The sequence below is a fragment of the Terrapene carolina genome, unplaced genomic scaffold (genome assembly GCF_002925995.2).
Source record: "Terrapene carolina triunguis isolate 2854851 unplaced genomic scaffold, T_m_triunguis-2.0 Scaffold193, whole genome shotgun sequence".
In the NCBI taxonomy this organism is placed as follows: domain Eukaryota; kingdom Metazoa; phylum Chordata; order Testudines; family Emydidae; genus Terrapene; species Terrapene triunguis.
This window is the reverse complement of record NW_020664544.1, coordinates 8,700,484-8,714,896: the sequence shown is the minus strand read 5'-3', so window position 1 is coordinate 8,714,896 and position 14,413 is coordinate 8,700,484. Positions and strand designations below refer to the sequence as shown.

Sequence of the window (14,413 nt, the reverse complement as noted above, 5' to 3'; positions counted from 1 at the left end):
TCACTAAAGCCCTGGTTGCTATGGGTAACCCAGGAACTATGGAGCATTCACTGCATGCACAGGATAATCTGTATACAAAACATACACAGCTTCTGAGTTGTTAGGTAGCACCACTATAAAGGCTCGTCATGTGCAGTTGTCTCAAGAGACTTGTTTTTTCCCTTGTACAGGGCAGCGGGCTCAGTTACTGATCTCGGGAAGAATATTTACCTACCCCTGGTGCCAGGCAGAGACTTTGTTCATTTTCTTTTGTTTATTCAGAATGGCTTATGTTAAGATGTCAGCAGTTTATATATAACATGGTGAAGTTCATGAGCTGACACGTCTCTTTGTTTTAGATTGTCTCCTACCTGCTCGATCTTCCAGAAAAAGATGAAGAGGAGGTGGAGCGAGCACAGATCAACAGCTTTGACAGCCTGTGGGGAGAGACAGGTAATTTCTATAGATGCTGCAGTTTCTATCTTTCATGTTTGTGTTTGTGGATTCCACTAATATCAAATATACATTTTAGACCTGCGTGTGTCATGACTTACTGAGGGGGATCAATTTCTTCGATTTGAACTTCCTTGCAGATGCCAAAATAGGCTCTGTAACCTGCTTTATTATTTTTCCAAAAAGTGCCTTGCCTGATTTTCGGGGTTACTGAGTACCTGGAAGATTCAGGTGTGCAGGACCTCTAAAGATCAGGCCAGCAATCTTTTCTGGGACATCTTCCACTGTATTGAGCCAGATGAGCACAGAACTCAGAACTCTCTTTTTCTCCTTTGATATTTGGCACAGCTATAAAAGGAATGTTTGCCAACACCAAAATAACCTGCAGCTTAAACTCCTGAATGTTAAATTAACATTTGGTTTTCTGCAAGCTTGTAATTGCTTTATTGTAACATTGAAAACACCCCTGGCAATTAAACAAATGTACTTTAATGGAGGACAGTCTATCTGATAATCCTGTATGCCAATCTAGACGTGTCACCTTCCCAGTGTCTATTAGAAAAAAGGCAGCATTTCAACCCACACCCTTTACACGTACAGCTTGTGCTCTGCCAAACAGAGATCTGCAAAATGGAGCCATTGGCTTTTAACTTGGATGAGCTAGTTAAATGTTAGCTACAGGGTTTGTGCTCTACTCACTAATCAGTTTAAACCACTGGTATTACCACAGTGATATTCCTGTCTGGGTAACCACACAACGATTTTGATCCTGCCAGCTTTAGTCAGAAATGACCTGAACTAAGGATGCAAACACTGGGTGACGTGTAATTTTGTGTGTGGTTAAATTGTTTTTGGTAAACAGAACACACGCTTGGGTACATCTTGAATTGGTTCAGACTTTGTAGTTTGGAAAATGTACTCGTGTAACCAAACCTCTGAATGTTTTCATGTTCGTGGCAATACCAAAATTTGAGCCTACCAGGAAGAACCTCCTCTGGGTAAATTGAGCTTGTGAAGGACAAAAATGTAGATGAGAATTGGCACAGTAGGCAGCCTGAACAGTAACAAGATTGTTGTGGGCTAACAGCAGGAAAGTGTGAAAGGATGAAGCCCCCAGAATCACCAGCGGAGACCTAAATACAGAATAAACATGTCATGAAATATTAACTGAATTTTTTTTTTTTACAAATAAATGTTACTTTAGAGAGTCATAGAAGGAAAAGGAATAAAGTGTATAGTTATCTAGATATGGTCCCTGGACACTGAAAAGGTATTCATTACAATCGTGTAATGATGACAACATTTTTATAGATGAGTTGTTGATTCAATATGCTGACCAGTGCAGAGGTAGTGTTATCTAAAATGTATTCTCTTTTACTTTAAAAATAAGGCTTAAATATCAAGTTATGCTATTAACTGGAAAACAGACTCTGGAATTGAGGATGGTAATCCAAAATATTTTTAAGGTTTGGTCAAAAAACCACTAAAATGTCCCTCTGTTGTATTTACCTTGGTAAGCAGCATCAGATACTGCAGATGCGGTTTTCTTCAACATTTTCATTAATGATCTGGATGATGGGATGAATTGCACCCTCGCAAATTTGCAGATGACACTTAGCTGAGAGGAAAGGTAGATACGCTGAAGGGTAGGGATAGGGTCCAGAGTGACCTAGACAAATTGGAGGATTGGGCCAAAAGAAATCTGATGAGGTTCAACAAGGACAAGTGCAGAGTCCTGCACTTAGGATGGAAGAATCCCATGCACTTCTACAGGATGGGGACCAACTGGCTAAGCGACAGTTCTGCGGAAAAGGACCTGGGGATTACAGTTGACGAGACGCTGGATATGAGTCAACGGTGTGCCCTTGTTGCCAAGAAGGCTAACGGCATATTGGGCTGCATTATTAGGAGCATTGCCAGCAGATTGAGGGAAGTGATTATTCCCCTCTATTCGGGACTGCTGAGGCCACATCTGGAGTATTGCATCCAGTTTTGTGGCCCCCACTACAGAAAGGATGTGGACAAATCGGAGAGAGTCCAGCGGAGGGCAACGAAAATGAGTAGGGGCCTGGGACACATGACTTCTGAGGAGAGGCTGAGGGAACTGGGCTTATTTAGTCTGCAGAAAAGAAGAGTGAGGGGGGATTTGATAGCTGCTTTCAACTACCTGAAGGGGGGTTCCAAAGAGGATGGAGCTCGGCTGTTCTCAGTGGTGGCAGATGACAGAACACGGAGTAATGGTCTCAAGTTGCAGTGGGGGAGGTCTAGGTTGGATATTAGGAAAAACTTTTTCACTAGGAGGGTGATGAAGCACTGGAATGGGTTACCTAGGGAGGTGGAATCTCCATCCTTGGAGGTTTTTAAGGCCCAGCTTGACAAAGCCCTGGCTGGGATGATTTAGTTGGTGTTGGTCCAGCTTTGAGCAGGTGGTTAGACTAGATGACCTCCTGAGGTCTCTTCCAACCCTAATCTTCTATGATATCATTGGACATGAGTTAAGATAGCCAATGACTCTAGTTAAACTTGACAAAGTCTGATATTAAGCCACACAGATTTTTCTGGACTAGTTTCTAACTCTCTCCCCATTTGCAGTGCAGTCTCCCTTCACATCCAGACAGCTCTCCCATATCCCTGACTCTGTATAGACGTCTGCCTGAAGGCTTCTCATCCATGCACCTCTGCCTGACGAGTTCCAGCAGCTTCATGTTCTGCTCAGACATCTCCCATTTCCATACATCCCATGCCACTTTCCTTGCCTGCCTATTCCCTGAAGGACACTTCCAGCATGTGCCTTGTTCCCTCTGTGTGTTACTGCCCCTGGCAAAGAGTTCCCTTTAATGGAAAAGCTTTTTTGTGGCCATGACTATTAGATATTTCTATCTGTTTGTGGAGAGCTCTTGGAGTCCATCTGGTTACCTTAGAATGGCGTTGATTCACATGCTAATTGCACTCAAATAGAAGAGTCATCGCTAAGGAATGCCCAATATCTGATTACCCTTGTGAAAGATGGAAAAATGAGCAGCCAGCAATACTGGAAATTGTCAAAACCTCAGTCTCTAGTTTTTACACATATTGCATAGGTAATGTGAGCGTCCTGTGGCTCACGAGACTCCATTTTACTTTGTTTTGGTTTTATTTTCCAAAAAGTACTTAACAATTCTAGATAAAAATAAAGAGAAATGCAGCAGAAAGTGTTGCCTCAACCTAAAATCAACTTTGAAAATCCGTATTGGTTCCTGTTCTGTTTTGATACCTGTGGCTTGTCTCTCTAATCTTGTCTGGAGTAGAATTGACTGCCTGGCTTAATGATATTATCCTACTGTCATCTGAATTGCAGTGCCAAGTTACATCATAACCTAGGCACTGCTGACAGCACAATAAAGTCAGTTCCAGATGGAATATTTACCTCTGATACAAGACTAATATCAAAAGGCAGCAGAAAGCATCTGTGTCAACAGTAATAATACAGTCAGAGATGGAGGTGCAAATACAATGGTGATAAATGCATCAAAATGTGTCCTCCTGCTACTGAGTATGAAATAGATGATTGTACAACACAGGAGACTGAAAGCACATTAAAAAGGTGGTTCTTTTTCCCAGTAGAGAAGTTGACTTTTTCCTTACAAACAGCTCAATTGCATTTAAAAGTACATTGTTATTGAGCCCATTAGGAATGTAAAATAAATGCACATTACATAATTGACAGTTACACCATTGTCCATAATAATACTTTGTGTTAGAGACGTCACACAGTGAATCAATTGCAAAACCCAGGAATAGAACCCAGAAGCCTTGATTCCTCCCTTGCTTGTGACCACTAGACACAGTCCCTGTCTTCTACATTTGTATCTTACATTCAAAGCCACGTGGATATGATTACGGGTTTCATAGTCACTTCTGTTTGCAGCCTTTAGACGTTTTTCTTTTTTAACTCTTGATGTCCCCCAAACCCAAGAGAAGAAAATAAACTACAATTTGGAAGAGAGAGAAGTTGAATATATCACCCACAAGTAACAGGGTTGCATCTGGAAACCCATCAACACCTCTAAATCAGCCATCCCACAGAAATGAACTTCAAAGAAGAAGAAGCATGCGCCATCAGTTAGAAATAGACTCCCACCTTCTGCTCAGACTCCTACTAAAAGGAGCAAAACACGGAGCCAGAGGAGCTGTGCTGAAATACACATGAAGTTGAGGAGGAGAGGGAGGAGCTGAAAAGTCTAAAATTAATACTGAAGACAAGTAAAAGACAAGTCCTACACTTAGAGCTATTTTCAGATTCAATTTCTAACCCAGCCATGTTGTCAGGGTTTACAATGTACGTTTTTGCCAGGGAGGGGAACTTTCATATTACCAGGGCACTTGAAATATTGAAAATTAAAGATAATTTTGGTTTTGCATAAAAAGGCAGGTGGGAGCTGTCCTGGCCCAGAAACAAAGGGCAGAATTAGCATTTAAATTGAAGAACGCTTGTTCATATGCATTGTGTTCCAATTGTTTCCCTGATGGGGTTTCAAAATCTTACACGCTAAAATGGGATAGTAAAAAACAAAAATCTTCCATTTGAATAGCACGGCTCTGCACTAGTTCTGAAAAAGAAAACCACAAACTCTACTAACTTCCAGCTGGCTGGCAATAATCTTTCAATAACTCCATCTCTCTCTCTCTCTCTGCCTTCCTTCAAGAAACCCACATAGTCAGGTTCCCTAGTGAAACTAGACAAATACAACTTACATTTTGTGGAAGGGCTTTAAAGTGTTTGTGAAGAAAGCATGTACCCAGAGGTTTGTGTGTTCTATTGAAATCATTCCCATGCAGTGACGTACTTGGTTTTAGAATCCCTGGATTGTATGCTGTACTGTGCAACAGAAAAGCTGCGGGAGGCCCAAGGGGAAATGTTTAAGGTTTCAAATGACACTGCCTTGAACTTCATAGTTGCACATGCCAGTAGATTATTTGGTGATTATCATAACTGGTTTTTTTTTTCCGTGTCCATTGCAACTTGGGGAAAAGGAAAAAGGTCTTTGTCATACAGTCCTCTTTTTCCAGGCTCTTATGAGGTCTCTTTACCGAAAGAACTAACCTTTGACAATAAAATATAAATGATTAGTGAAAATTACAACTAGCAAAGTATCATCGTCTCTCTGTCTATCCATTCTGTGTGTTTTTTTATCCTACCTGTGAGGGTAGTATCTAGGCCCTGAATATAATAATTGTAACCTTCAGGGTGGAGGGAATGCAGATGTTTGGAGGGAGGAGAGATTTGAGATTACTGGCAGAAATCACAGCCCTACTGAAAGCTACTCACAAATTGCCATGAATGAGCAGAACAGGCTTTCTTTCTCTGGTATCAATTTTTTGGTGAACTAGGCTTTTTTATTACTGTTTTTTCATTTGTTTTCATTGAATGTTTTTATTATTATTATTTCGTTCACTGTAATGCTGAAGTACAAGCAAGCTGAGTCGCTCCTTTTGCTTGGTGAAATTGAAAGAAAATGTGTTTAACATAAAGCACATTATATTTTCTGATCACCAAAGGTAGCAAAGCAGACATTTTTCTTACTGCTGGAAATATGCTGTTCTAAAAGACCTTCTCTCTCTCTCCCCTCCTCCCCCTTTCAGCTCTGACAGCTGCTGCAGGACGGGGCAAGCTGGAAGTATGTCGTCTGCTTCTAGAGCAAGGAGCAGCAGTGGCCCAGCCAAATCGACGTGGGGTGGTGCCATTGTTCAGTGCAGTGAGACAAGGCCACTGGCAGGTAAATGAGGTCACTGCAGCATCCTCCAAACGTTATTTCTCATTTGACTAGGGTGGTGGGTGTGCATGTTGTTGGTAATGACAAAGTTATGGGTTTAGATAATCCCTTATACTAGTATTCCATGCAGAAAATGTTCAGCCACTAAAGTCATCAGGCTTCTGACTTGCCCAACTAAATGCTTTGGCCTAAATGTTCCGCAATGTTTCATTTGGAGAGGGCGTATAAAATGAGGCCCCTTTAAGATGTCTTAGTTCAGGCATCAAAAAATCACCAGTCACTTTAGAAGATGTAGGTCTTCACGTCTAGTGCTATGTGAGTAGTTTCTCCTAAATATGATACTCTTATTATTATAGAAGCATAGAATCTCAGGGTTGGAAGGGACCTCAGGAGGTCATCTAGTCCAACCCCCTGCTCAAAGCAGGACCAACACCAACTAAATCATCCCAGCCAGGGCTTTGTCAAGCCGGGCTTTAAAAACCTCTAAGGATGGAGATTCCACCATCTCCCTAGGTAACCCATTATGGTTAAATAGAAAAGGCTTTAAGCCTTGAAATGTAACCTGAGTTAGAATTAATGGCTGTCTTAAAAGAACCAGTGGCTGTCCTGGTGCCTTCTCTGTTAACTACCGAAAAGACAGAAAGTGCTGGTGTAAACTGAGCTATTATTATTAGGATTATTGTGGTTATTATTATTACAGCCTTTGTAATGCAGCCAGGACCATGCTATTTTGGTGCACTTTAGTTCGTTTAGATTAAAAACAATAATATTTTCTAAGTGATCTAATCCACTACAACCCCTCCCGCCACACCTCACTTTAAAAGACAGTGGCACATAAAGGCTGGGCAATAGGTTAGGTGCCAGGCACTCCAAAGTCTGCAGTTAGCAGGGGGGGAAAATATGGATAAAGAAGTAATTTCTTTCTCTGTGTCTGAGGTTTGGGTGAGGTTTCAAGCCGGGGGGACTGCTAGGCTGTATCTCAGCTCTCATTTCATCCCAGCAGAACCTCTTTGTATCAAATGTATCCTTGTTTTACGTGTTTCCAGATTGTAGATCTCTTACTCACCCACGGCGCTGATGTAAACATGGCAGACAAGCAGGGTCGGACTCCTTTGATGATGGCTGCTTCTGAGGGACATCTAGGCACTGTGGAATTCTTACTTGCACAAGGTTAGATCTTAGGCAAGGCTGAGTTGGAGCCCAGCACTATACTACTGGTGTTTGAAACAGGCCAGGGTAAACCAAAAGATCAAATCACTGACATCACTGGGACCACTGACAGTCTGTTGTCTGGTGGTGAAGGTTAGATCGTGTGTAAGCGCATTACATGATTTGGCACTCTCAGGCCCCTCAGTACTTCGAACAATTTTCTCCTCCTAACTTGTGGAATGCGCACATTGAAAACATGGAAACTCAAATTTAAAAATAAAAAAGCAAGAGCTATTGCAGCTTTTCTAGAATGACCCTTACATCAAACAGCATGCGTCCGGGTTTGACAATATTGTCCTGCCAAATTTAGTTGGAGGGGTTCTGCACTGGACTGTTGTTCCTAAAATTCCTCATTGTTGTTACTAACAGTTCACACACACCCCCTTTGGTTGCAATGGTTGGAGAGCTAATGCAGATTGGGTGCTGGAATTTTACCCACCATGTCATCTAACCCTGCTGAAGGCAAGGCTAGGTGACACTGGTGGCTGCTGCCACTTTGTCTACACTAGGGCTCCCAAAGTTGCTACCACCAGTGGATCTTCATTGTTGGAAATGATGGTTTGTAATTTTAGAAAATAAGAGTGAAGTAGTCATGCCCTTAGTCTTGGCTGTTCATTTGTTTTCTGTCTTGGGTGTGTATCGCCTCAACACCATGTGCTCATTTGAGACCTTTATTGAATAACACATGATGAAAGCTTCAGCCATCAAGTTTTACAGAGAAAATGTATTAAAAACAATAAAAGAACCACACATGTGCTAAAAAGATTACCAAAGGTCATCCCAGCTCCAGCCTGGAGCTCTCGCAGGTATCAGTCCTTCAAAACCTACAACTGGGTTTTCCCCATGATAACAAGTTCATGTCAAAACCTACAACTGGGTTTTCCCCATGATAACAAGTTCATGTCAAAACCTACAACTGGGTTTTCCCCATGATAACAAGTTCATATCTGTCTCACATTCAGAACCAGAACCAACAGCTGGTTTCTTTACACAGCTTGGGCTTTTGATCTCCAGTCTCTGGGAATGGGTAATAGCAGACAAATACCCTCTCCTTCAAAAGCTAGGGTTTTTGCATAACCAGAGGTGGAGAATTTGCATTAGCCTCTCCCTAAGGTATTCCCCAAGAAATCCACTTAACACTTATTGTCCTAAAATTCCATTCTTGTTTGGCACATTTTCAATATAGTCCTCTGAACCCCCAGGCCTCACATCACAGCTCCCGCCTAGAGATGTTACATACAACCCCAACCCACAATAATACATAGACTTTGCATTTAATACAATGGACCCCAAAGATACTTAAACTTAATTCAATAAGGTTTATCAATGATATTGCAAGAAATTGCCATATCTGTTGCAATGCCCCTTAACCACATCAAAACTAGGAAACGTACTTCTTGGTGATAATGAGTGTCGTGATGGAAACCATTTAAATGCATGTGTTGACAAGACCAAATCTCAAGGCTCAATCATGGCTTATGAAACAGTACTGAACGCAGTTTGGGACACAATTTAACATTTGTAATTGAACCATTTTCAGCTGTTTTAGCTGCTCCCACTGTTGACATCAGTGAGAGCACCAGGTAAAATCCCTAGTGTGGACAAGGATTTAGACCTTGTCTACACTTGTCTATCCTTGCGGTGACATCTAGGGTAGGCATAGCCACAGTGAAATGCAGGCTGTATCCTCACTCATTGCGGTGTGTAGCTGCAAACAGCAGTGAAAATTTCCAGCAGAGGGGAGGCAGCGGGGAAAGGCCCCAGAAGCTTCCCTTTCTTTTAATATTTTGCTCCAGTTTGTCCTCATATTTTCTTTTCAGATATGCTCTCTATACTAAAACCAGTTTGGGGAGGGATATTTTCCTTGTCATAAGTAGCTGTGTCTACCTAGTATTCCTGCTGGCTAAAATATTAATTGTAAGACTCCTGCATAGAATTATTTACGTAGCCATTTAAAATATGATTTTGCATTGAAGGGCTCCCAGACTTTTGAGTGCAAGATACCCATTCCTCACCCTGGCCCTTCTGGGAGTGCATGCCACAGCGATCCCCACTGTTTAGTGCTGTGACTTCTACAGTGAGATGGGCCGGCTCTTGAGATTTGTCACATTAATCACCCTTTTTCTTTTTGTCCCTATTAAAATTCTGACCTTCATATCTCTCCCTCTATCTTAAAATAAGTATTATTTAACAGACATGAGAGAGATGCACACTGTTTAAACCTGGGTGAGCACTGGATGGAAAACTTTACATAGCAGGGCAAACATGAAAGAGCAGAATCAGCTAATCTGGTCCTGGATATAAAATGGTCAGAAAAGTCCAGTTCATGTGTAATCTGCCCCTGGGCTTCCTGACCCTGGAGAGGTAGAGAGGTCAAGAATATGAAAATCACCTTTCATAAGAGATGCTCTGTAATACAATAGCTTAATTAGCATCCACTAGCATAAAACATACAGCTGAAAACTTAAACCAAGCCCAGGTAGAATACAGCACTATATGGTGTATTTTAATTACAATGGCTTTGACAATCCTGTTCGGCGTTTCATTAAAATCAAAGTGTGAATCAGAAACCATAAGTGTTAATTAGTATGTTGCAATGCAAATCTTATTTAACTGTACTTGATTAGCAGAGGCAGCATTTGTAAACACTAAACACTTTTTATTAACAGAGTTACTATCCTCAATCAATTTGAAATTCACATTTGCAGAATTACCTGTTGTTCTTGGTAGTATCCAGAATTGCTGGGCATGTGGACATTACATTGACATTCTCTGGCTGCAGCTGGATGGATTCTGTCATATGTTGAGCTGGAACTGCAGTACACAGAGGCCTGAGAACGCTACATGAGCATTCAATTTTGAGATCGCTTTGGTTTTGGATTATATCCGAAACATTGGATATAGATTATGCTTTTCAGCAGACAGAGCGCATCTTGCCTCATACAGCCACCAATCTTATACTACTTGGTGCAAAAGATAGTTAGGGGGAAGGAAGAAGTCAGTGGTTTGGGGTGGTTTTGGGTATATCACATCATCAGCAGATGTTTGCTTTCAGTGAATCAGGTGGTGATATCCATCATCCTTCCAGAATATTCCTATACTACTGGCAATCTCTGCTTTCTGACAGCAGTAAAGTGAAGGACCTTTAGCATGGAAATGAAGAAGCTTTCTGTATATACAAAACAGCTGTTTGAACAGACTCAGCAAGCACAAGAGAGCTCTAAATACTGTGTCTTCCTGGTCCAGACACTGGATCATCAATGTATCTTTCGCTTGTAGACCAGCTTTTGCTTTCCCATCTCTTCAGGGGAGCAGTGAAGTTTCAGGATGGTATGGACAGTTACCAGCCAACAGAATAAACTTTCTCCCCCAATCCCTCAGTTCTGAAGTGCTGGCAGACCCAGCTGTGAATAATCTTGGCTTTGATCCATATGTTCCACTGGTGCCAACTTTTAGAGGCAAGGCCTTTGAGTTCACTTGGTAAACTACAGCTTGGATTAGTGTGGAAAGGTTGTGCGTTCCAATTTAACTTGTAAACCAGGCAATGGCATGATCTCTCTGTCTGGCGATGCGGAGACAGCTGTTATACCACACACCAGGAGGGACTAGTTTAAAAGCTGTTTGCAAAAATCTATCCCTCAGAACAACTGAAAATATATTTGTTTTTCCAAGGGTACAAGTTTTATTTGTTCCTCCCTCTCTAGCTTGTATGCCTCTGTTTCATAGCACTGAGTTCTAAGCTATTGAAATCACCCACCTCTCCTTCCCCAGCGGAGGCACACTCCTACCTGGGCATTTTGGTCTGTAGCTGCCCTTGGATTCCTTTCTCTGTCCAGGTAGGATCTGCAACTTCCATCATCTGTTGCTGCGTGTCACTCTGCCAGGCCTGGTGATCCTGGAGCAGATCCTTTGCCCTTTTGACTGAGAGTTGAATGGAACCCCTCTTACGATCTCATTCGCTGACTTATTTTTAAATATAAATGTAAAAGGTTCTCTAGTGTGTTGAGGCTTCAGTGTGTCACTCTTGTGGGTTTGATGCAGTTCCCTTGTCTCTTGTCTGTGTCTCTTTGCCAGGTAAATCTTTTCCTGTTTGATTGCTGACTGGGTCACACTTTGAATCTTGTCTTTAGCCTAATTCATTTGCGGATAAGGAGAAGCAGCCCAGCAGTTTTACGTGCTCTGGGTGCACTCACACAAAGGGCCTTTCCTGGCGCAGCAGGAATCACAACTCATCTACATATGGGAGCAGTTCTAGGGGGTCACCCTAACCTGACAAAGTTGAGGGCTAGTGGCTCGTGTCATGTTTGGCTTCCCCCAGTGTTAAGTGGAAGACACTCCTCACGGTGAGCAGAGTCCAGTGTAGATCCTGCTGAGAGCAATGACTGCATCATGGATTTGGCACTTGTGTAGAGGACAGGCCTAGAAGCAGCATTTTGACATCCTTGAAGCCGTCTGAATTGTGCACTTAAAGCTGCACTGGTGCATCAGTACCCTGGGGTCTTCATGTGTCCCCCTAGAATAGGGCATGTCCTGATCTCCGGAAAGGATTAAAAAGGCTGGTGGTTGTTGTGGCTTTCTAGCCTTTCCCAATTCTCGTGGGAGTTTTACTTACCTGTGCAGGAAGGTTCAGGAAGAAAACAGAGCGGAAACCTTTGGCTGCTTGATCCCCAGAGTGCAGCTAGGAAAAGAGAATGAGTCCTCTGTAACCACTTTCATGAGCACGCTGCCCTCTGATTGGCTGACTACAGGCTAGCTGACCCTTTCACAAAGCTTTAAAAGCTGTTCAGGACATCGTGAGGGGCAGTGTAGGAGAAGGCTGTCAGATGAAGAGGAGCTGCTATTGGTGGCAGTTAAAACTGGGCTTACATGTGTATATCCAAGCTGTGTTTGGTATATGCCTCTTGGTGAAGCAATATACCATCTGTTTCTGAACGAGACATCTGGCCACACATCCTTTTGGCATTCTGCACTCCAGTTTGGAGGTTGTTAGGGTGACCAGACAGCAAGTGTGAAAAATCGGGACAGGGTGAGGAGTAATAGGCACCTGTATAAGACAAAGCCCCAAATATCAGGACTGTCCCTATAAAATCAGGACATCTGGTCACCCTAGAGGTTGTGCCCAAGCATGGCGCCATGAATGTGTTTAGAGCTCTCGGTGGAGACTTTCTCGGTTGTATCCCAAGTGAACTTGCCTGTGTTAGCATGTTAGGCTCTTGCTCCTCTCCACAGGGAAATCTGAAGCCAAGATGCAAGGAATAAGGCTGCGGATATCTGAGGCGTGTTGTCTGGATAATCTAAATGGATTTGTGGTCTATCCAATGAACACATTGACCTAGATGGATGAAGAGGGATTGGAAAAAAACTCTTCTGGCTCCGCTGCTTTTGCTAAGAGGATGGCTGTAGTCATCCCTTTGCATTTGGAACCAGTCAAGAACCCACAGTGGATGTGACGGAATTTGCTGGAGATTGTCATTTTATGTAGTGGAGAAGAAGAACGCAATACCGCAGTGTTTCAACCTGTTGGTAATAGAGTCACGAGTGTGGGTGGTGGAAAAGCACTTTCTTCAGTGGGATGCAGCTGATTTAGGTCCCTTTGTCACACTTTTGAATGAAAACGTTGCCATTGCTCCAGCAACAGAACGCTTCCCTTTCCATGAAGAGCGGTGTTCACGTACGTTAGTTATTTATGTTCTCTCACATTCCTCCCTCATGCCAAAGATTCTGACCTAGATCATGAGAGACAGAACTTGGATGATCCTTCAGTAGCTCCTGACTGTCCAAGAAAACTTTGGGTCCCTCTCCTGTTGGCTCTCAGTTGACAGTGTCGGATCCCATAAGGGATCCCATCAAGTTAGCTCAGTTTGAATTAATTTAACTTGATAACTACAACACCACCAGCTCAAATGACCTCAAAGGTGTTAAACTGTGACTACATGAGTGTTATGGAGGATGAGAGGTGGGGTTGATAAAATTAAGCTAACAACTGAAAAAGCACCTTTTTTTCCTGTGTAGACAGAGCCACTATGGCTGATTACTCCAGGATGCCTTTGCATCTCTTTCCAGACTCTCTGTCCATATCAGCATGGTTCCTGAGAGAGAAGAGTGGGCTTCTTGATGTCTGTGGGGAGGGATCTCAAATCCGACTAGCTATTCAGAAGGAGTTTGGCAGAAAAGCCTACAGATCTAAGTGGGGACAAAGTGCATTTTGGGGTGAACCAACTCGAGTTAGTCACAGTCTCTCTGGTAGATTCCAGTTGCCATGACCTTCCACTAGGGTTTAAGCTGCTGTAAATGCTTGGTGAATCTAGCCCCACGTCTCTATAAGATCACAGTAGAGCAGGAGCTGTGGCTTCTGCTTTAAAAATAAAGCTGTTTCCCAAGTGTTTATCCAGCCTCAAGGTACCATTAATCCTCTGACTGATTTAGATTTTGAACTTCTTGGAGGCAGGGACTGTGTCCTTCACTGTGTGTACAGCACTGCTGGTGCTCAGTGAGTAACAACTGTGCCAATGTGGTGTCCTTCTCATATTAGAGTCTGGCTTTTAGTTCACCTTTTAGTGATGATTTCAGGGTTCATTACCTCCCTGCAGCACCTGGTGAGAGAGCAGGTAACTGCATTCCCTGGATTCTGCTTCAGTTATTAGCATTGTTATCTCCTGCAGCTGTGGAAATGCAAACCCCCTGAGCTCAGCTCGGACCAAGTCAGTAAAACAGGATCTGATTGTTCTGTATTTTGTTTTACAAGCTGTTTAGATGCAGTTTTTGAGGTTTGCACACACATTCTCTTTGAGACACAGCCGGGGTCTTAGTAGCAGAGCTGCTGCAGAGGTTGCATGGGAGCCTGCAGAGGCTACTGCAACTGTGGTGCTGCAGCAGCTTCCAGTGGGAGCTGCATCCTAGGGGAGCTGATTCACTCCCATCTCTTCCATGCGCGCATCTGCCCAGGGCTCAGTCCAGCTCAGGGCCGGCTCCAGGCACCAGGCACCCAAGCTGGTGCTTGGGGCGGCACCTGGAGGGGG

At 43.0% G+C, this 14,413-nt stretch overlaps 1 protein-coding gene across 1 annotated transcript in view; it reads left to right on the top strand.

Moving 5' to 3' along the window:
• TANC2 (tetratricopeptide repeat, ankyrin repeat and coiled-coil containing 2) overlaps nt 1–14,413 on the top strand; it is a 585,366-nt gene that overhangs the window by 555,548 nt on the left and 15,405 nt on the right. The window contains exons 20-22 of the mRNA XM_024201203.2: nt 339–432; nt 6,055–6,188; nt 7,232–7,355. Coding sequence (XP_024056971.2) covers nt 339–432; nt 6,055–6,188; nt 7,232–7,355 — 352 coding nt within the window. The remainder of the gene's footprint in view (nt 1–338; nt 433–6,054; nt 6,189–7,231; nt 7,356–14,413) is intronic.